General features: G+C 36.3%; 1 protein-coding gene across 12 annotated transcripts in view; it reads left to right on the top strand.

Annotated features, from left to right (window-relative positions):
- Positions 1-22589, top strand: part of KCNT2 (potassium sodium-activated channel subfamily T member 2) — a 377566-nt gene extending 354977 nt beyond the window's left edge. For 11 of the 12 annotated variants that reach the window (XM_055334362.1, XM_055334364.1, XM_055334361.1 and 8 more), the window contains 3 exons: positions 2570-2654; positions 18821-21939; positions 22050-22589. In XM_055334362.1, the coding sequence (XP_055190337.1) occupies positions 2570-2654; positions 18821-18932 (197 nt within the window). In that variant the 3' untranslated portion in view covers positions 18933-21939; positions 22050-22589. Of the gene's footprint in view, positions 1-2569; positions 2655-18820; positions 21940-22049 lie in introns of those variants that run through there. The other variant, XM_055334363.1, reaches the window with a different exon arrangement.
- The last annotated feature ends 274 nt before the right edge of the window (positions 22590-22863 follow it).

Here is a 22863-nt window from a genome sequence, read left to right as displayed (position 1 = left end):
CTTTTAAACCTTGCTTCCTAATTCTTAACCACAGAGTCACAAGGAGGAGAATGAGCTTCCCAACAAAGCAGGATGACAGGCAAGAAGTAGACCAGAAATAACTCTACAGCAAGGCAGACATGAAAGAGAGAGAATGGCTTTGAACTCAGCAACTTCTTTTAATTTCTTTTAACCTAACACTGAGGAGAAGTCGGCAAGGGGTGGGTGGGGAAAGAAACTGGGAGTAATGAGCTCTGATTGTGTTACCCATGTCTTTTTATAAATCATAAGGGAACACTGAATTGAACGCATTAGCACAATATTGCCTTCAGTTTCTGAAGTGCATAGAAAAATGAAAATCTTCAGACTGATAAATACAACAGACTACTTGAGCAGAAAAAACAATCAACATAATAGTTATATCTACTGCTATAAAGTTCTGTTATCTACAAGTTTTTATACTTGTAACAGGAAAACCAAGTCACTGACATATCTTGACTTCATGCCGGAAAGATAAATGAGTACAACATTATATTAATAATCAAGGAGAGAGGTCGGGTATTGATATTGACTGAGAAGCTATTTGTTAAGATTGCTTTTCCTCTAATGCCATTATTTAATAATATTCACTGTTTATATGAGATATTTCAATAATGCCACTGTTTATATAAAGAAATTGAGTTACACATAACCAAATGAGATGGAGATTTTCTAGTAGACCTGTTATGTTTTAGAGTATCCTGCTTAAGTCTCCAGAATGTACTATCAATCTGTTCTTTTGTACAACACTCATGGAAATTAACGTAAGGGGAAACTTTCTCAAAAAAGTATAGATAAATCAAAATTGCTTTTTGTATAGAAAAAGGATCTTGGTCTTCTCCTGTCAGTACAAAATGGCTTGAGTTGGAATTATACCTTATTTGAAGTAAGCTCATCATTTTATATTCCTTGGAATTCTGAACTCCAACTGGTTAAATTAGCCATCTACCCTTAGGCCTAATGGGCAGGTTTAAAGTACAGGATACAAGTAAAAATACAGGATTCTCAGTTAAATTAGAATTTCAGATAAACAACATATAAATGCTTTAGTATATGTATGCCACAGTATTTGGGACGTATTTATACAAAAAAAAATGCTAGTTTTTATCTGAAATTCAGATTTTACTAGGCATTCTCTATTTGGCCAGAAAACCCTATCCCTGTGCCAGGATCCAATTCCTTGGGTCCACCCTAGAGACACGCAACCAAATATGTTTCTTTTTAAAATATAAATTTGATGATCTTATGATTATAATAGTTTTACCAGCAAATTTATGGTAAGTTTGATTATACTGCAGCTTATCTTCCTTGTAAAAGGGTTTTCATTTATAACCTTTAAAAATAGGACACATCTGCATGGCAAATTGAACTGCAATAACTAAAAATATTATTCAGTTTTACACATTCAAGTGATAAGTTTCTAATTAGATGAACACAGTGGTAGGCATTATTTAATAAAAATGATATATATTTTCCAGTACAGGAAATTATCGGAGTCAACTATACTGCCCTAAAAAAGACCTTTACTTTAACTTTGTGCATTTGGGTATTGATGTATCTCCATTGATATGAAATATATTCTTAGATTTTGGATCAAATTGCAAAATGTATTACTTTGTTTTAGGAACCAAACTTATCTGCAGCTGAAGTGACTAGAAGGACACTCTGTATGACTCTAGAGCAGGATTTTGATTAGTACCTTCACAGCCTAAAAAATGCCACCCTTGGGAGGATTAATGTTTATTGAAGTATGTGTCCACATGGCTTTACATCTTATCAGGTTTGGCAGCTAAAAATTGATATCTCAAAGCTGTTTTATTTTTCAGTGTCCTGTGTAAAGCCAAGTTAGCTCTTCAAACTTGAAGACTGACAATGTCTTCAGAGTGAATTGAAAAAATTAAAAGAACAAAGCTTTTTATTTTAAAAATACACATTTTTTTAGAGGGACAACAAATAATTTAGTAGTACACTTCCTTTGAAACTTAGAGTTAATTCTGTTCTATAGGATTCTTTGTATTTTGTGAAAACATTAAGATGGCTTATATCAGGTATATCCTATAACAATGTGAAACATATTTAGAATGTTCAAGCTTTTTAGATACATTTCTGTTGTGTTTTTTGAATAGAATGTCATCAGATGATTTCTTTCACAGAATTTTCCATATGAATATTCATATCTGGGATGGCCATCTATAACCACACTTATTTTTTATAACTGATAAGGCAGAATTAACATCTTGTTTATATATTTCTTTAATAGAAATACTTTTTCAGTGTAATAGCTTAAAGAGTAGAATATAACTGTAGTTGTTCTGAGCAGAATTAGATACTTTATTTTTATCTTCTGTTGGAACAAAAAATGAGTACCTGTCAGATATTTTCAATGACAGTAATTTGGAAATAGTCAAAGTTATGTACACAATCACGCTGTGGGCAAAACTATAGCAAGTTCTCATTGACAGCTATATGGTTTGAGGATTAGATGCTCTACAGTAATTCCTGTAATTTTCTGTAAGTAGTATAACAAACTTGGCATTTATTTATCTTCTAGATGAAATGAATGATCATCAAAGTACCCTCTCCTACATCCTGATTAACCCATCTCCAGACACCAGACTAGAGCTGAACGATGTTGTGTAAGTTGATCTTCTATCTCACATAGGCATTTATTTAAAAAAACCCAGCAATTTATTTTTATATTTTTGTTTCCACTATTATAATCCCTAATTTCTTGTCATAAATGCTTAGAAATTCCAAGTTTCATTTTTATTTTCAATAAACAATCCACTCTATTTCTATGTGTAATGCTATAAAGAAAGTATTGTAGAATTGTAGAAGTATAAAAGAAGGAAATAACAGCAGGAATTCTATATTCTGTAAGCTCATATATATTTGGAGAAATAAGAGAAAATATGATAAGAGAATGAATGATACGAGAACAGCTCAGAGGAAAACATGAAATACTCCACATTATCTAGTTCTAAATATCTAAGAGTTCCCAAAACTCTAAGTAAAATAAGTCAAGACACTTACTAGGAAAAAGTCTATGGTAGTAACTTGATTAATCAAAAACTCTGTGCCATGCATATACAATTGCATTAGTGTTGCCTTAAAAGTATGATATGGAGATCAGAAATTTTTCCTGATTTCAAAGTCTTACACTCTAATCAACAAACTACAATTTATTTATTTATTTATTTATTTATTTATTTATTTATTTAAAGATTTTATTTATTTATTCATGAGAGACACAGAGAGAGAGAGAGGCAGAGACACAGGCAGAGGGAGAAGCAGAGTCCACGCAGGGAGCCCGATGTGGGACTCGACCCCGGGTCTCTAGGATCACGCCCCGGGCTGAAGGCAGCGCTAAACCGCTGAGCCACCCAGGCTGCCCAACAAAGTATAATTTAAACATAAAAATGTAATAGAAATATATAATATGCCTTTGTTATTAATGAATTTAGCATCAACTGAGTGAGACAGTGCTTTTCTAATTTCAAAGAGGAAGTCATTGTTATGAGTTACAGTAATTTCAGAGGATATGAGGATTTGAACTAGACTTTGAAAAGTATATAAGATTTGTGTAGGTGGAGAACACAAGACATTCCAGAACAGGGAAATGGCTAGAGAAAATGCACTATGTAGAATTTGCATAATGTGCTTCATTTGGCAACATTCATTTGGTAGAAGAGAGGGTCCAGTTGACCAGAGTCAAAAAGCTTTATATTAATTAGCATCTCTGTTGTTCACTCAATAGAATATTGGAAATGTATATCAAACCTGACTCTGGGGACGCCTGAGTGGCTCAGTTGAATAAAGAAGATATGTATGTGTGTATATATATAATAATAACAAAATATTATTCGGTCATCAAAGAAAAATCTTGCCAGAAACTAATATTATACTGGTTAACTAACAAGGTAAAAAAAAATTAATTCTATGTGATGGTCATATAAATAAATAAATGCTGCTTCACAGAAGCAAGTCAGAATAGGGAGGCAATTTTCTAGGAAGGAAAAGGGGAATTGCTTGTTGTGGGAAAAAAAGAAATGGTGAGTTTTCTATTATGAATTAAACTGATATGAATATCAAAAAAAAGATGATGAGCTGGAAATTTGGATATATCATTCAATGTGCTATGTGGAAATGTCTAGAAAGCATATGGGAATATAGTACTGGAGCTTTGAAGAGAAGCTATTTCTATGTAGAAAATAGTGATTTTTCATCTTCCAGGTGAACAAAGCTAAAAAGAGAATGATTTTAGGGTAGAAAGATAGGTGTGTTTCAAAAACTTCTTAGGAAGATACCTCAGCAGGAGCAACTTTAATGCAAAATCAGTGTGAAAACAACTTATAATGCAACTCAGATACAACTAATTAGTATAATGCTTTATTTTGCCATCTGATGATTCTGAACTAGAATATCAGAACTTTGGGGAATGAGATACATGATAATTTCACCTTGTAAAATTCTTAAGGAAGCTGTCAAAAAATATGTCCATTGGTGATGTTGAATTTAGGGAAGACTTTAAAGTTACATGAAAATATTTTATTTATGATGCATTTAGCTCTTAGCTGACCATTCTGGAGACTTTACTTGGTATGTTACTATAATAAAACAAAACTGCTTAGTTTTTCTTGTGTCCATATTTATACACCTTCCTTCCTTTAAACTCATAAAATCAGGCAATTTTTATTGATTTTCCATCTTCTCTAGCATCCTAACCTTTTTATGCCTTTTTTAAAAAGTGTAGTAATAATTTTTTTAAAAGATAGATTTGTTTGTTTGTGTGTTTGTTGTAGAGAGAAAGAGCATGTAGAGGGAGGGGCAGAGGGAGAAAATCTCCAGCAGACTCTGCTGAGCATGGAGCTCAGTTCAGGGCTCAGTCCCATGATCCATGAGATCATGACCTGAGCTGAACCGAAGAGTTGGATACCCAACCAATTGAGCTCCCCACATGCCCCACTATATAGTGTTTTCTGGAAGTTATGTTTACCTTATTCATATTTCATAATGAATTATAAACTTTTAAACCAAATATGATTATTTCCCATGATTATTTTTGATGGAATGGGAAGATATTGCTAACGTTTTGAGTCTATAAACATGTCCTTTCATTGAATAGATGTTTATAATTTGAAATAATTCCCCCAAATTTAAACTTACAAATAAAATATGTATGTTACAATATATATTTTGTAGGAAAAATAAACATAACATTTTCTGCCTTGTGGATACTATTATATTTTATTTATTTAAAGCTAAAACATCAACTTGACTGCTATATAAAATCTTTTTACAATGACCTGTATTTGTGGCCATTGAAATAATTTTTAACATAACAGGAACAGTGATGAATTTCATGAAAATAAAGTCTACTGTGACAAGCAGTACATATTTAAGAAATTGATTTTATTAGACTCGTAGGTTTAGTAGTGATAGTAATAAAGCAACTTTTGCAGCTATATCAATGAATTTAGGGGATAATTGATTTTAATTATACCTTTTGATTTTCTAAAAAAAGTTGCTTTCCAAAATTCATTTTAAATAAAGGTGTAGCTTTAATTGATGATTGGTGATTGGTGTTAAAGAGCTTAACCTTCTTGAAAGAAATGAAAATGAAAATACAAAACACCAAATTTTGTGGGACGCAGGAAAAGCAATTCTAAGAGGAGAGTTTATAGTAATAATGCATATATTAAGAAATTAGAAAGATCTCAAACAATCTTGACTTTACATCAAAAGGACCTAGAACAAGAAGAACAAACTATGCCCAAAATTAACAGAAGGAAATAATTAATAAAAATTAGAATGAGAGGTGCCTGGGTGGTTTTGGCTCAAGTCATGATCTTAGGGTTGTGAGATCAATCCCCTTCTCGGGCTCCTCACTCAGTGAGGAGTCTTCTTAAAACTCTCTCTCTCTCCCTCTGCCCCTCCCCCTGCTCTTTCATTCTCTATCATTCTCTTTCTCAAGTAAATAAATAAATATTTTTAAAAGTCAGAATGAAAATAAATAAAATACAAACTAGAAAAATAGTGAAAAGTTCAATGAAACTAAAAGCTTTGAAAAGATAAATAACACTGACAACCTTTAAGTAGACTGAGAAAATAAGAGATGACAAAATAAGAAATGAAAGCAGAAACACTGCAAGAAATACTACATAAATTCTGAGAATTATAGTGGACTACTATGAACAATTATATACCCCGAATTACATAACTTGGGTGGTTATGTATATATGAATACATTTCTAGAAACACACAACTTACCAAGACTGAATGAGGAAGAAATAGAAAATCTGAACAGACCAATAATGAGTTAGGAGGTTGAGTTACTAATTAAAAAAAATTGTAATGCAGAAAACTCCACAGCCAGATGGCTTTAATGATGAATTTTACCAAATATTTTTAAATTTATTATTATTATTTTTTGTATATTTTTTATTGGAGTTCAATTTGCCAACATATAGCATAACACCCAGTGCTCATCCCGTCAAGTGCCCTAGGCGCCCGTCACCCAGTCACCCCAACACCTCGCCCACCTCCCCTTCCACTACCCCTTGTTTGTTTCCCAGAGTTAGGAGTCTCTCATATTCTGTCATTCTTACCGATATTTCCCACTCATTTTCTCTCCTTTCCCCTTTATTCCCTTTCCTATTTTTTATATTCTCCAAATGAATGAGACCATATAATGTTTGTCCTTCTCTGATTGACTTACTTCACTCAGCATAATACCCTTCAATTCCATCCACATTGAAGCCAATGGTGGGTATTTGTCGTTTCTAATGGCTGAGTAATATTCTATTGTATATTTAGACCACAGCTTCTTTATCCATTAATCTTTCGATGGACACTGAGGCTCCTTCCACAGTTTGGCTATTGTGGACATTGCTGCTATAAACATTGGGGTGCAGGTGTCCCTGCATTTCACTACATCCGTATCTTTGGGGTGAATCCCCAGCAGGGTAATTGTTGGATCATAGGGCAGTTCTATTTTTAACTCTTTGAGGAACCTCCAAATAGTTTTCCAGAGTGGCTGCACCAGTTCACATTCCCACCAACAGTGCAAGAGGGTTCCCCTTTCTCTGCATCCTCTCCAACATTTGTTGTTTCCTGTCTTAATTTTCCCCATTCTCACAGGTGTGAGGTGGGATCTCATTGTGGTTTTGATGTGTATTTCCCTGACAGCAAGTGATGCAGAGCATTTTCCCATTGCTTGTTGGCCATGTCTGTGTCTTCCTCTGTGAAATTTCTGTTCATGTCTGTTGCCCATTTCATGATTGGATTGTTTGTTTCTTTGCTGTTGAATTTAATAAGTTCTTTATAGATCTTGGATACTAGCCCTTTATCTGAAATGTCACTTGCAAATATCTTCTCCCATTCTGTAGGTTGTCTTTGAGTTTTGTTGACTGTTTCTTTTGCTGTGCAGAAGCTTTTTATCTTAAGTCGCTATAATTCATTTTTGCTTTTGTTTCCCTTGCCTTCATAGATGTATCTTGCAAGAAGTTGCTGTAGCCAAGTTCAAAAAAGGGTGTTGCCTGTGTTCTCCTCTAGGATTTTGATAGATTCCTGTCTCACATTTAGATCTTTCATCCATTTTGAGTTGATCTTTGTGTCTGGTGTAAGACAATGGTCTAGTTTCATTTTTCTGTACATGGATGTACAATTTTCCCAGCACCATTTATTGAAGAGACTGTACTTTTTCCAGTGGATAGTCTTTCCTGCTTTGTTGAATATTAGTTGACCATAGAGTTGAGGGCCCATTTCTGGATTCTCTATTCTGTCCCATTGATCTATGTGTCTGTTTTTGTGCCAGTACTGTACTGTCCTGATGAAGACCACTTTGTAGTACAACCTGAAATCTGACATTGTGATACCCCCAGCTCTGGTTTTCTTTATCGATATTCCCCTGGCTGTTTGAGGTCTTTTCTGATTCCACACAAATCTTAAGATGATTTGTTCCAGCTCTCTGAAGAAAGTCCATGGTATTTTGATAGGGATTGCATTAAATGTGTAAATTGCCCTGGGTAGCATTGACATTTTCACAATATTGATTCTTCCGATCCATGAACATGGAATATTTTTCCATCTCTTTGTGTCTTCCTCAATTGCTTTCAGAAGTGTTCTGTAGTTTTTAGGGTAGAGATGCTTTACCTCTTTGGTTAGGTGTATTCCTAGGTATCTTATGCTTTGGGGTGCAATTATAAATGGCATTGACTCCTTAATTTCTCTTTCTTCAGTTTCATTGTTAGTGTATAGAAATGCCACTGATTTCTGGGCATTGATTTTGTATCCTGCCACACTGTCGAATTGCTATATGAGTTCTCACAATCTTGGGGTGGAGTCCTTTGGGTTTTCTACGTACAGTATCATGTCATCTGCAAAGAGGGAGAGTTTGACTTCTTCTTTGCCAATTTAAATGCCTTTTATTTCTTTTTGTTGTCTGATTGCTGAGGCTAGGAAGTCTAGTACTATGTTGACTAGCAGTGGTGAGAGTGGACATCCCTGTCATGTTCCTGATCTTAGGGGAAAGGCTCCCAGTGTTTCCCCATGAATTTTACAAATATTTAATGAAGAATTAATACTAATCCTCCTCAGACTCTTCCAACATTAAGGAAGAGGGAACACTGCAAACTTATTCTGCAAAGCCATAGGTACCTAGATACTGAAACCAGTTAAGGATATCACAAGAAAAGAAAACTGTAGATAAATATCCCTATGAATATAGATGCAAACCAAATTTAAGAATATATAAGGATTACGCGGCATGACCAAGTAGAATTTATCCATGGGATGTCAGGATGATGTATGCAGTCAATTAATGTAATTCATTACATTAATAAAATGAAAGATAAAAATCACATGATCATCTCAGTAGATACAGAAGAGGCATATGACAAAATATGACATCCTTTCATGGTAATAATCCTTAATAGATTGGGTACTTAAGGGACATACCTCAATATAATAAAAGCCATATATAATTAACTCATGTTAACATTATAATAAATGAGAAAAAATTGAAAGTGTTTCCTCTGATATCAGATACAAGAAAAGGTTGCACCCTCTCAATTTTCCTATTCAGGATAGTACTGGAAGTCCTACCTGGAATATTTAGACAAAACAAAGAAATAAATAGCATCCAAATCAGAAGGAAGAAGTAAAATGGTCACCATCTGCTGAAGATATGATCTTATATAAAATTCCAAAGAGTCAATAAAAAATCTGTTAATGATTTCAGTAATGTGACAGATTATGAAACCAATTTACAGAAATCAGTGGCATTCCTTTATCCTAATGACAGTAATACTTTACACTAATGACTCAACATCAAATAAAATAAAAGAAAGAAAGAAAGAAAGAAAGAAAACCACCCTATTCACAAGACTGTCCAAAACAATAACATACTTAGGAATAAATTTAACCAAAGGAGTGAAAGATCTGCCCATGAAAACTATAAACTTTGCTGAAAGAAATCAGAAAAGACACAAAGAAATCAAAAGACCTCCTATGTTCACGGATTAGAAGGATAAATATTTGTAATGGCCATACTATCCAAAGCCATATACAGACTCAACAAAATTCCTATCAAAATACCAAAGGTATTCTTCACAGACTTAAACAATCCTAAAATTCACATGGAACCGCAGAAGATCTTGAGTAGCCAAAGCAATCTTGAGAAAAAAAGAACAAAGCCAAAGGTGTCACACTTCCTGAATTCAAACTATATTATAAAGCCATAGTAATAAAAACAGTATGAACCTGGCACAAAAATAGATACATAGATCAGTAGAACAGAATAGAGAGCCCAGAATTAAATCCTGGTATTTATGTTCAACTAATATTTGACAGAATAGCAAGGAACACCCAATGGGGGAAAGGAAAGTCTCTTCAAAAATTGAAACTGTAGAGGAGGGGCAAGACGGCGGAAGAGCAGGGTCCCCAAATCACCTGTCCCCAACAAATTACCTAGATAACCTTCAAACCATCCTGAAAATCTACGAATTCGGCCTGAGATGTAAAGAGAGACCAGCTGGAACGCTACAGTGAGAAGAGTTCGCGCTTCTATCAAGGTAGGAAGACGGGGAAAAAGAAATAAAGGAACAAAAGGCCTCCGAGGGGGAGGGGCCCCGGAGGAGCCGGGCTGAGGCCGGGGCGAGTGTCCCCAGGACAGGAGAGCCCCGTCCCGGAGGAGCAGGAGCTGCACCAACCTTCCCGGGGGAAAGGGGCCCGCAGGGAGTTGGAGCAGGACCCAGGAGGGCGGGGATGCCCTCGGGCTCCCGGGGACACTAACAGACACCTGCGAGCGCAGGAGAGTGCACCGAGCTCCCTAAGGGCTGCAGCGCGCACGGCGGGACCGACCGGAGCAGCTCGGAGGGGCTCGGGCGGCGGCTCCAGGGAGGGGGCTGCGGGGCGGGAGCGCGAATCCAACAGCGCAGGCCCCGGAGCACAGGGCGCCGGGACACAGCCCAGGATCCGGCCTACCCCCCGGGACAGGCAGAGGCCGGGAGGGCCCAGGACAGCGAGGACGCTCCTGCCCCGAGCTGAGCACATCAGCGGCCCCGCCCCGGAGCCTCCAGGCCCTGCGGACAGAGAACCGAGAGCCCCGAGCCCCGTAGTTCCTGCGGAGGCTGAATCCAGGCTTCCAGAGTTGCCATAGCAACTGCGGCTGTTCCTCCTGGGGCCCCACGGGGTAAACAACCCCCGCTGAGCCCGGCAGCAGGCAGGGGCAGAGCAGCTCCCCCAAGTGCTAACACCTGAGAATCAGCACAGCAGGCCCCTCCCCAGAAGACCAGCTGGACGGACCAGTGATACTCCCCCGTGTTCCAACACAACTTGTTTCTGGCCACTCCGCACTGAGCAAAATGACTAGAAGGAAAACCTCACCTCAAAAGAAAGAATCAGAAACAGCCCTCTCTCCCACAGAGCTACAAAATCTGGATTACAATTCAATGTCAGAAAGCCAATTCAGAAGCACTATTATACAGCTACTGGTGGCTCTAGAAAAGAGCATTAAGGACTCACGAGACTTCATGACTGCAGAATTTAGATCCAATCAGGCAGAAATTAAAAATCAACTGAATGAGATGCAATCCAAACTAGAAGTCCTAACGATGAGGGTTAACGAGGTGGAAGAACGAGTGAGTGACATAGAAGACAAGTTAATGGCAAAGAGGGAAACTGAGGAAAAAAGAGACAAACAATTAAGGGACCATGAAGACAGATTAAGGCAAATAAATGACAGTCTAAGGAAGAAAAACCTACGTTTAATTGGGGTTCCCGAGGGCGCCGAAAGGGACAGAGGGCCAGAATATGTATTTGAACAAATCCTAGCTGAAAACTTTCCCAATCTGGGAAGGGAAACAGGCATTCAGATCCAGGAAATAGAGAGATCCCCCCCTAAAATCAATAAAAACCGTTCAACACCTCGACATCTAATAGTGAAGCTTGCAAATTCCAACGATAAAGAGAAGATCCTTAAAGCAGCAAGAGACAAGAAGTCCCTGACTTTCATGGGGAGGAATATTAGGGTAACAGCAGACCTCTCCACAGAGACGTGGCAGGCCAGAAAGGGCTGGCAGGATATATTCAGGGTCCTAGATGAGAAGAACATGCAACCAAGAATACTTTATCCAGCAAGGCTCTCATTCAAAATGGAAGGAGAGATAAAGAGCTTCCAAGACAGGCAGGAACTGAAAGAATATGTGACCTCCAAACCAGCTCTGCAAGAAATTTTAAGGGGGACTCTTAAAATTCCCCTTTAAGAAGAAGTTCAGTGGAACAATCCACAAAAACAAGGACTAAATAGATATCATGATGACACTAAACTCATATCTGTCAATAGTAACTCTGAACGTGAACGGGCTTAATGACCCCATCAAAAGGCACAGGGTTTCAGACTGGATAAAAAAGCAGGACCCATCTATTTGCTGTCTACAAGAGACTCATTTTAGACAGAAGGACACCTACAACCTGAAAATAAAAGGTTGGAGAACCATTTACCATTCAAATGGTTCTCAAAAGAAAGCAGGGGTAGCCATCCTTATATCAGATAAACTAAAATTCACTCCGAAGACAGTAGTGAGAGACGAAGAGGGACACTATATCATACTTAAAGGATCTATCCAACAAGAGGACTTAACAATCCTCAATATATATGCCCCGAATGTGGGAGCTGCCAAATACTTAAACGAATTATTAACCAAAGTAAAGAAATACTTAGATAATAATACACTTATACTTGGTGACTTCAATCTAGCTCTCTCTACCCTTGATAGGTCTTCTAAACACAACATCTCCAAAGAAACGAGAACTTTAAATGATACACTGGACCAGATAGATTTCACAGATATCTACAGAACTTTACATCCAAACTCAACTGAATACACATTCTTCTCAAGTGCACATGGAACTTTTTCCAGAATAGACCACATACTGGGTCACAAATCGGGTCTGAACCGATACCAAAAGATTGGGATCGTCCCCTGCATATTCTCAGACCATAACGCCTTGAAATTAGAACTCAATCACAAGAAGAAGTTTGGAAGGACCTCAAACACGTGGAGGTTAAGGACCATCCTGCTAAAAGATAAAAGGGTCAACCAGGAAATTAAGGAAGAATTAAAAAGATTCATGGAAACTAATGAGAATGAAGATACAACTGTTCAAAATCTTTGGGATGCAGCAAAAGCAGTCCTGAGGGGGAAATACATCGCAATACAAGCATCCATTCAAAAACTGGAAAGAACTCAAATACAAAAGCTAACCTTACACATAAAGGAGCTAGAGAAGAAGCAGCAAATCGACCCGACGCCCAGCAGAAGAAGAGAGTTAATTAAAATTCGAGCAGAACTCAACGAAATTGAGACCAGAAGAACTGTGGAACAGATCAATAGAACCAGGAGTTGGTTCTTTGAAAGAATTAATAAGATAGATAAACCATTAGCCAACCTTATTAAAAAGAAGAGAGAGAAGACTCAAATTAATAAAATCATGAATGAGAAAGGAGAGATCACTACCAACACCAAGGAAATACAAACGATTTTAAAAACATATTATGAACAGCTCTACGCCAATAAATTAGGCAATCTAGAAGAAATGGACGCATTCCTGGAAAGCCACAAACTACCAAAACTGGAGCAGGAAGAAATAGAAAACCTGAACAGGCCAATAACCAGGGAGGAAATTGAAGAAGTCATCAAAAACCTCCCAAGACACAAGAGTCCAGGGCCAGATGGCTTCCCAGGGGAATTCTATCAAACGTTTAAAGAAGAAATCATACCTATTCTACTAAAGCTGTTTGGAAAGATAGAAAGAGATGGAGTACTTCCAAACTCATTCTATGAGGCCAGCATCACCTTAATTCCAAAACCAGACAAAGACCCCACCAAAAAGGAGAATTACAGACCAATATCCCTGATGAACATGGATGCAAAAATTCTCAACAAGATACTAGCCAATAGGATCCAACAACACATTAAGAAAATTATTCACCATGACCAAGTAGGATTTATCCCCGGGATGCAAGGCTGGTTCAACACTCGTAAAACAATCAATGTGATTCATCATATCAGCAAGAGAAAAACCAAGAACCATATGATCCTCTCATTAGATGCAGAGAAAGCATTTGACAAAATACAGCATCCATTCCTGATCAAAACTCTTCAGAGTGTAGGGATAGAGGGAACTTTCCTCGATATCTTAAAAGCCATCTACGAAAAGCCCACAGCAAATATCATTCTCAATGGGGAAGCACTGGGAGCCTTTCCCCTAAGATCAGGAACCAGACAGGGATGTCCACTCTCACCACTGCTATTCAACATAGTATTGGAAGCCCTAGCCTCAGCAATCAGACAACAAAAAGACATTAAAGGCATTCAAATTGGCAAAGAAGAAGTCAAACTCTCCCTCTTCGCCGATGACATGATACTCTACATAGAAAACCCAAAAGCCTCCACCCCAAGATTGCTAGAACTCATACAGCAATTTGGTAGCGTGGCAGGATACAAAATCAATGCCCAGAAATCAATGGCATTCCTATACACTAACAATGAGACTGAAGAAAGAGAAATTAAGGAGTCAATCCCATTTACAATTGCACCCAAAAGCATAAGATACCTAGGAATAAACCTAACCAAAGAGGTAAAGGATCTATACCCTAAAAACTATAGAACACTTCTGAAAGAAATTGAGGAAGACACAAAGAGATGGAAAAATATTCCATGCTCATGGATTGGCAGAATTAATATTGTGAAAATGTCAATGCTACCCAGGGCAATTTACACGTTCAATGCAATCCCTATCAAAATACCATGGACTTTTTTCAGAGACTTAGAACAAATTATTTTAAGATTTGTGTGGAATCAGAAAAGACCCCGAATAGCCAGGGGAATTTTAAAAAAGAAAACCATAGCTGGGGGCATCACAATGCCAGATTTCAGGTTGTACTACAAAGCTGTGGTCATCAAGACAGTGTGGTACTGGCACAAAAACAGACACATAGACCAATGGAACAGAATAGAGAATCCAGAAATGGACCCTGAACTTTATGGTCAACTAATATTCGACAAAGGAGGAAAGACGATCCACTGGAAGAAAGACAGTCTCTTCAATAAATGGTGCTGGGAAAATTGGTCATCCACATGCAGAAGAATGAAACTAGACCACTCTCTTGCACCATACACAAAGATAAACTCAAAATGGATGAAAGATTTAAATGTGAGACAAGACTCCATCAAAATCCTAGAGGAGAACACAGGCAACACCCTTTTTGAACTTGGCCACAGTAACTTCTTGCAAGATACATCCACGAAAACAAAAGAAACAAAAGCAAAAATGAACTATTGGGACTTCATCAAGATAAGAAGCTTTTGCACAGCAAAGGATACAGTCAACAAAACTCAAAGACAACCTACAGAATGGGAGAAGATATTTGCAAATAACATATCAGATAAAGGGCTAGTTTCCAAAATCTATAAAGAACTTATTAAACTCAACACCAAAGAAACAAACAATCCAATCATGAAATGGGCAAAAGACATGAAGAGAAATCTCACAGAGGAAGACATAGACATGGCCAACATGCATATGAGAAAATGCTCTGCATCACTTGCCATCAGGGAAATACAAATCAAAACCACAATGAGATACCACCTCACACCAGTGAGAATGGGGAAAATTAACAAGGCAGGAAACAACAAATGTTGGAGAGGATGCGGAGAAAAGGGAACCCTCTTACACTGTTGGTGGGAATGTGAACTGGTGCAGCCACTCTGGAAAACTGTGTGGAGGTTCCTCAAAGAATTAAAAATAGACCTGCCCTACGACCCAGCAATTGCACTGTTAGGGATTTACCCCGAAGATTCAGATGCAATGAAACGCCGGGGCACCTGCACCCCGATGTTTCTAGCAGCCATGTCCACAATAGCCAAACTGTGGAAGGAGCCTCGGTGCCCATCGAAAGATGAATGGATAAAGAAGATGTGGTTTATGTATACAATGGAATATTACTCAGCCATTAGAAACAACAAATACCCACCATTTGCTTCAACGTGGATGGAACTGGAGGGTATTATGCTGAGTGAAGTAAGTCAATCGGAGAAGGACAAACAGTGTATGTTCTCACTCATTTGGGGAATATGAATAATAGTGAAGGGGAATATAAGGGAAGGGAGAAGAAATGTGTGGGAGATATCAGAAAGGGACACAGAACATAAAGACTTCTAACTCTGGGAAATGAACTAGGGATGGTGGAAGGGGAGGAGGGCGGGGGGTGGGGGTGAATGGGTGACGGGCACGGAGGGGGACACTTGACGGGATGAGCACTGGGTGTTATTCTGTATGTTGGTAAATTGAACACCAATAAAAATTAATTTATAAAAAAAAATTGAAACTGTAGAAGCACATGCAGAACAATGAAAGTAGACTTCTATCGCATACCACTGAAAAAATCCTCAAAATGGATCAGAGACATAAATCTGAGACCTGATATCATAAAACTTGTAGAAGGAAACAGGGAAGAAACACTGATATTGGTCTTGGCAATGATATTTTGGTCATAATGCCAAAAGCACAAACAAAGAAAGCAGAAATCAACACATGGAACTACATCAAACTCAAAAAGCTTCTGCACAATGAAAGAAACAATCAACAAAATGAAACAACAGCCTACAGAATGGGAGAAAAATTTTGCAAACCATATCTCAGATAAGGGGTTAATATACAAAATATACAGAACTTATAAACAAAGAAACAATCAGATTTAAAAATGGGCAGAAACTAAGGCTTCCAGAGGACATGAAAATAGCCAATGCTGTGGATAGATGCTCAGCATCACTAATCATCAGGGAAATGCAAATAAAAATCATAACAGGATATCACCTCAAACCTATTGGAATGGCTATTATCAAGAAGACAAGAGATAACATGTATTGGTGAGAGTATTGTAAAACCAGAACTCTTATATACACTGCTGGTGGGAATTTAAATTAGTCCAACCACTATGGTAAACAATACAGAAGTTTCTCAAAAAAATTAAAAATTGATCTACCATATGGCCCAGCAATTCCACTTCTGGGTATACTATCCAAAGAAAATGAAAACAGGATATTGCTGAGACATATGTACACACACATCTATTCAGCATTATTCACAATAATAGATATATAAGCAACTGAAATGCCCATCAATGGATGAATGAATAAGAAAGATGTGGTGTAATACACAATGGAAGATATCCTGCCATTTGCAACAACGTAAATGGACCTTGAGCACATTATGCTAAGTGAGATGTTGGAGAAAGACAAGTACTGGGTGATATCACTTATATGTGGAATCTAAAAAAAGAGTCAAGTCCATAAAAAAATAGATGGTTACAAGGGGATAGGAAGATGGGGGATTAAGATTGATGATATTTAAGTGTTCAAGCTTGTAACAAGAAGTAAAGATAGAGATCTAATGCACAGTATAATGAATATTGTTAATAGTAATGCATTATAATGATGTAATATGATGAATATTGCTTCAATGGCAATCATTAAAATATATGAATTTATCACAGTAACATGTTGTACATCTTTAATTTACAAATTGGAACATGTTCAATTTATCAAATAAAAAAGAGCTTAATATGCACTATTTTCTTCATCAATCTAAATGCTAGTGATATTCAAAGTAATTATAAAGCAGTGTGCATAGATAACAATATCCAGTTAATGGATTCAAGGACATTAATTCCAACTTTTATTTGATCAGAGAAAATAGACTGTAGGGCTTTAAATTGCCTTTTCTTATTTTCATTAAGGAACGTATTTTATGTATATTTTTCCTTCAGTTTTTAAGAGGAAATGTGTAATCTTCATTAGAATTCTCACTTTAAGTTAGCTTTTCTGCTCATTTTTTGTACCTCCCAAATGTTTATGAAAGTATGAATTCCCAGTTTCATTTGCACCTGAAACAAGACTGTTCAAATGCTGCATTACATGTATTTATTTTCCTTCTTTCTCTGCAAACTGTCAATGACTTTACACTGCCTTTGGAACAGAAATCGAAACTACTTTATCCTGAAACTTAAAGTCCTTCGTTAGCTGTTTTCTACTTTTCTCCCTGAATTTACCTTCCACTATTTCCTGGTTTAACCATTCTCCTGAAGTCAAACTCATTTTCTAAAGAGATCAGGAGCAAGCTAGAGAGAGAAGCTTAGCTCAACCTCCTCAGTAAAAGTATTCCCTCATTTTTTCTGTTACTTTTTTTCTCTTTCTGTGATGTTTGGAATTTATTTTTCTTGTCTATATCTGCTTTATAGATTAAAGTCTACTAATCTTGTGCAGGATAGGGGTTAAGGTTTGTGACTTTTTCTATTCAGTTCCTAACACAGTGTTCCAAGTGAGCTCAAGAAATGGAACCTTGTGTCATTTGAAAGTTGGAAGTAAAACATCTCTCTTCAAACAAATTCTAACATTATTGAAGTGTATGAGTTTGGCAGATGGACATTTTTCCATTTACCAGTTAGAATGAATTAAGAATTATTTTTTTATTCTTTTGTATAATTGCTCATGATAGCACACCCTGAATTTTAGATTAATTTCCAGATAATTAAAAGATTATCTCTGCATAGTATTCTTCAGAGTGTCTATCAAATGATTACCTTTTTAGATTCCTGAAATATTTAATTTAAAAAGACTTTGGAAATGATATAGATCCAATTTATTTATGAAAAAAATAAGGGATCCCTGGGTGGCGCAGTGGTTTGGCGCCTGCCTTTGGCCCAGGGCGCGATCCTGGAGACCCGGGATCGAATCCCACATCAGGCTCCCGGTGCATGGAGCCTGCTTCTCCCTCTGCCTGTGTCTCTGCCTCTCTCTCTCTCTCTCTCTCATAAATAAATAAAAATTTAAAAGAAAAAAGAAAAAAATAAGACTAAGAGCAGTTAAGTAGTAGAAGAATCATGGCTGAGATTTAGGTCTCCTTGTTAGAAAATTAGTCAAAGATAATAAATCAACAGAACACTAAAATAAAACATGAAGTTTTGATAAGAGGAAGGAGGTGAAACGGATCATAACTAAAAAAGAATAATTATTAATTCATCAGCTTACATCATCATCTGCTTAAATACAGAAATAATAGAAGTCCCTGCCAAATTGTATAGGCCACCTAAAAAGTGAGTTCTTTTACTAGTGCTATGTATAGATACAGTTTAGATGACCTGAAAACCAAATACATTTGAAGCAGCAGTCTAAAGTGTAGGTGTGAATTTTTTTTGCCTTTATTTACTATTACAGTTATTTGCTTTTTCTTTTCCTAGATACTTAATCCGACCAGATCCGTTGGCATACCTTCCAAACAGTGAACCCAGTCGAAAAAACAGCATCTGCAATGCCATGGGTCAAGACTCTCGGGAGGAAACTCAGCTTTGATAAAAGGAAAATAAGAGACCTTTTTTCTCCTACAAGAATCTTGGTTGAAACAACTCTAAATCTTAGGAGAAGAATAAGTGCTGCTGGCATGAAAGAAACTTGATCAGAATATATTCAATTCTCTCACATTAAAATCAATCTATTCTCTAAGAAATATAGATTATTTTGAAATTTAAAGTATTGCTTATTGGTACTCCTCCTATTAATATTTGAAAGACATCAATGGGATGATTTTGAAAACCTCAATTAAAACACAAAAATTTAAATGGGATATTTGTTTGACAATATTCCAAAGTGTATGAAGCCAACTTTTAAAAGTATTAAGGTTTTATGAAGGTAAACAAAAAATCCAACTATATTTGGTGCATCACAATGGACGTAGAAGACTGGTTCCTCTTAAAAACTAAATAGTCATATTATATTCTTTAAACTTGCTGTTTTATAAATTTGAGCTCATCATAAATGTCTGGCATCTACACAGAGATTAACCAACAAAATTGTGTGGCTGACTTTTGTGAGAGACTCACAGTTTGCTTTAGAGTATAAATCATTTTATCGTTTTTGTTGCCTTTTCATATCATATCATATTCATTTTAGAACTTGAGATGTTTACAGCATGTTTTATTACATTGAGGAAACCAAAACAAAAAATATCAAGTACCTGAACTTTTTGCTACATTTACATCTGACACACATTGTATGCCAAGAAAAGTGTTAAAAAACAAATATTTATTATTTTCCTAAAAGAATGCCTGACCGAGAAAATACTGAAAACACAAATGTTGACTTAAATTGAAGCCAGGAATTGAAACGTTAACTGAAATATGCAGTAATGATTTTCATTAGGCTCTTGAGCTTTAACATTTTCGTAGTCTATATAGTATGTTTCATCAGAAAGATACTTTAAAATTCAAACAGGCAAAATTAACCTTTTATGGAATACAAGGACATTTCAAAACTTTAAAAGTCCTCCTCAATGCTTTAGTATTGAGATATTCATACACAAAACAATATGTTAAAAAATTTATTTAATTTTGAAAAATCATCTGTAGGACATATAACACTGTGAGGAAAATGCATGTAGTTAAGATGGGTAGCTTTTGCCATTGAAATTTAATATAAATCCTGAAGAATTTTACAGTTATAAGATAAATATAGATTGATCTTTGATGACACCAATGCTGTTATCTTACTGCTTCGTTCTGCTTCAGAAATAGGCTGAAAAGCACAAGAGCAGTTTGCCAGGTGGTTGGAATATGTTAAGGTATTCCCATGAGAGAGACATTGGTAAATTTAAAAAGACATTTTTCCTCTAATTTTGTGTTTTAAAAAATTTCTGACCTTGACAATGAATTTTAATTCCACAAAAAAATTGGGCATATAAGACTAGAAAGAGGCATTTTCTTCTTTCTTTTCACAGAGAAGCAGATAAATTGAGAAGATAGTGGAAGAATTTTTTAAAACAACACAAATATAAATAAAGAAAGCCGAAAATTTCCCAGATAATTCTATGGACATGAAAATATAAAACCAAACATGTGAAATTATAGCTGATAGCCATTGTATAATTTGGCTTACAGAGGACGAAATGCCTATTTGTTATTGTTTTTTAGTATTTTCCATGAGTCTCATTTTAGAATAACAAAAACACCAAGAATTTCCTCTAAAACAGGGAAAGCCTATGTTTAACTTTCTCTAATCAGAGAAGTAGGGAATTTGTCATGTTACTTAAAATTGGCAGCAGACCTTAAAACAAAGATTGTATGCATATGTATGCATGTATGTTGTAGACATGTGAAATATACTTGGCAAACTTACATATTCACCTGTAAATTTTTCAAATGAAAGACAGAACTGAACTAATATATGTAATGGAGAACAATAATAAGTTTAACTTATTTTATATTTACACATGAATAATCAAATGTGATATTTCTTTGAGTTGTCATTTCATTACTCCATTACAATTATTTTTAGGAATAAATGGAAGATTTTATGAATATTCTATTTCCCCACGAGATCTCAAGTTTAGTATTTTTGCATTTTGACCATTGTCAAGACTAGGACTCCAAGCTAGGACATAACTATATTTCCTATAAAACTAAAAGCTTTGTTTCATAAATTTTAAAATAATTATTTTTGATTATGAACAGTAGTCCAAATTTAATAATTGACATAATTCATAACAGCTTGTTATAAAAACAATAGTTTACTAGTCTTTCTGTTATTTAAAGAATAAAATACGCTTATAAAAGCCTTTTAACAAACTGTTGCCTTTTTAAAATACTTAACTTGCACACAAAAATAAAACATAAACTCAGTAATAGTCCTTGTAATCCTATGGGAATCGATTGTTTATTGTCTATGTACCATTTTGCTACCAGTTACATTGAATCGCTTAAAATAAATAATAAAAATTATTTCTGGTGGTGAAAACCCTTGGTGCTTTTTGCCAAAACTTCAATTGCTTAACCAATTATGCTTGAAACCACAAAATGCCTTTGTCGCTTTTATATAAAGTAATATAAACGTGAAGAAACATCAACATAAACATGATGGTCATCTCTTTGGAAAAGATAGCCATAAAAAAACTTGTTGAATTACTTCTTAACATAATAGTTTCTGAATAGCTATGTGGTAGGAAAAGCTCAGGGAGGATGGAGGCTGAGAAGAAGTGAACAAAGGGAAGGAGAAAAAGCAGAAAGGAAAAATAAGGTGGAAAGAGTGAATGTAGGTGCTAGAAGAGAAATATTTTGTTTTTGTTTTTTACAAAACAGTGAATTCTGCCCAAATATACTAGTCTAACCAGAAAAGTACTGGTTAGAGGGAAAAAATAATTTTAAATGCAAAGATAGACTTTTGGCTCCAGGGAAATTGATTCTATTCCTCCTGCTAAGTACAACTAATAACTCTAGATATTATTTATTAAACAAGCATCAGAAGACTGAAAAGTGAAAAGAAGAAGGAAGACAGGCCGGGGAACTGGGTCCTGTGGAGCAGCAGGGCGGTGAGTTCCTGAGGTTTTTGGTTGCCTCCTCTGTAGCCTGCTCTGCATATTGAGAAATATCAATGAGCACGAACAAAACATCCCAGAAATAACCTGCTCTCTCCTTCCAGGGGACTGGCTCCAAGAGCAGGTGCACAGACTTCTGATGCTCCTGCACTTCCCCCCGTCAACATAGCCAGGAGCCAGGAGCTAGCCTCAGCAGCCCTGCAGACCGGCTTGTCCTTGCGCTTGCCTCCAGTGAGAACGACGCTCCCCACATTTCCAGCAGGTTCTGCAAGTGCAAGTACCACAGTGACTTTTCTGTGAGCCACAGCTGTGCCATCTCCAACAGTCTTGATTTCAGTCCTGGGGTCTCTTCATGGGGCACTCTGTCTCTGCCCTGATGATGACTCACACTCTTCATATCTGCTGTTGCTATATTCAAGTTCTCTTTATTACTAACCAATGGGTCATGGCTACAGAGCTCTGCTACGGCTAATAAATTTCTACATTAAACTTTGTCTGTCTAAATCACTGTGTGGTTTCTTTCTCCAGATTGAATCCTGGCTGAGATTTGTCGCACAAAACAGCAGTTCTTCAATCTGATTAAATCTGAGATAATGTTGATAGCAAATTTCAAGGACTGCAATTTAAAGGACAGATTTTGGGAAAATTCAACAAATTAAATAGCACCTGCTGGGAAACTTTTAAGACAGATCATGCTCATCCTGTGGAGTATTAGACCACTTTATTTCATTTTGATCTTCTCTGCTTTTTTTTTTTTTAAATAGGACTGCTCTTCAGTCTATTTATTGAGACATGTCAGCCTTAATTATTGTGAGTCAATGTAATATGATAGCAAATGGTCCTAAAAATATAGTTACTTGACTTATAATTAAAGTCTGTCTTCTGTCTTACTATTCAATAGAATTACTTTCTTTATAT

The sequence above is a fragment of the Nyctereutes procyonoides genome, unplaced genomic scaffold (genome assembly GCF_905146905.1).
Source record: "Nyctereutes procyonoides isolate TBG_1078 unplaced genomic scaffold, NYPRO_anot_genome, whole genome shotgun sequence".
Classification (NCBI taxonomy): domain Eukaryota; kingdom Metazoa; phylum Chordata; class Mammalia; order Carnivora; family Canidae; genus Nyctereutes; species Nyctereutes procyonoides.
Note: the sequence above shows the minus strand (reverse complement) of the source record. Positions and strands in the feature narration are given on the sequence as shown.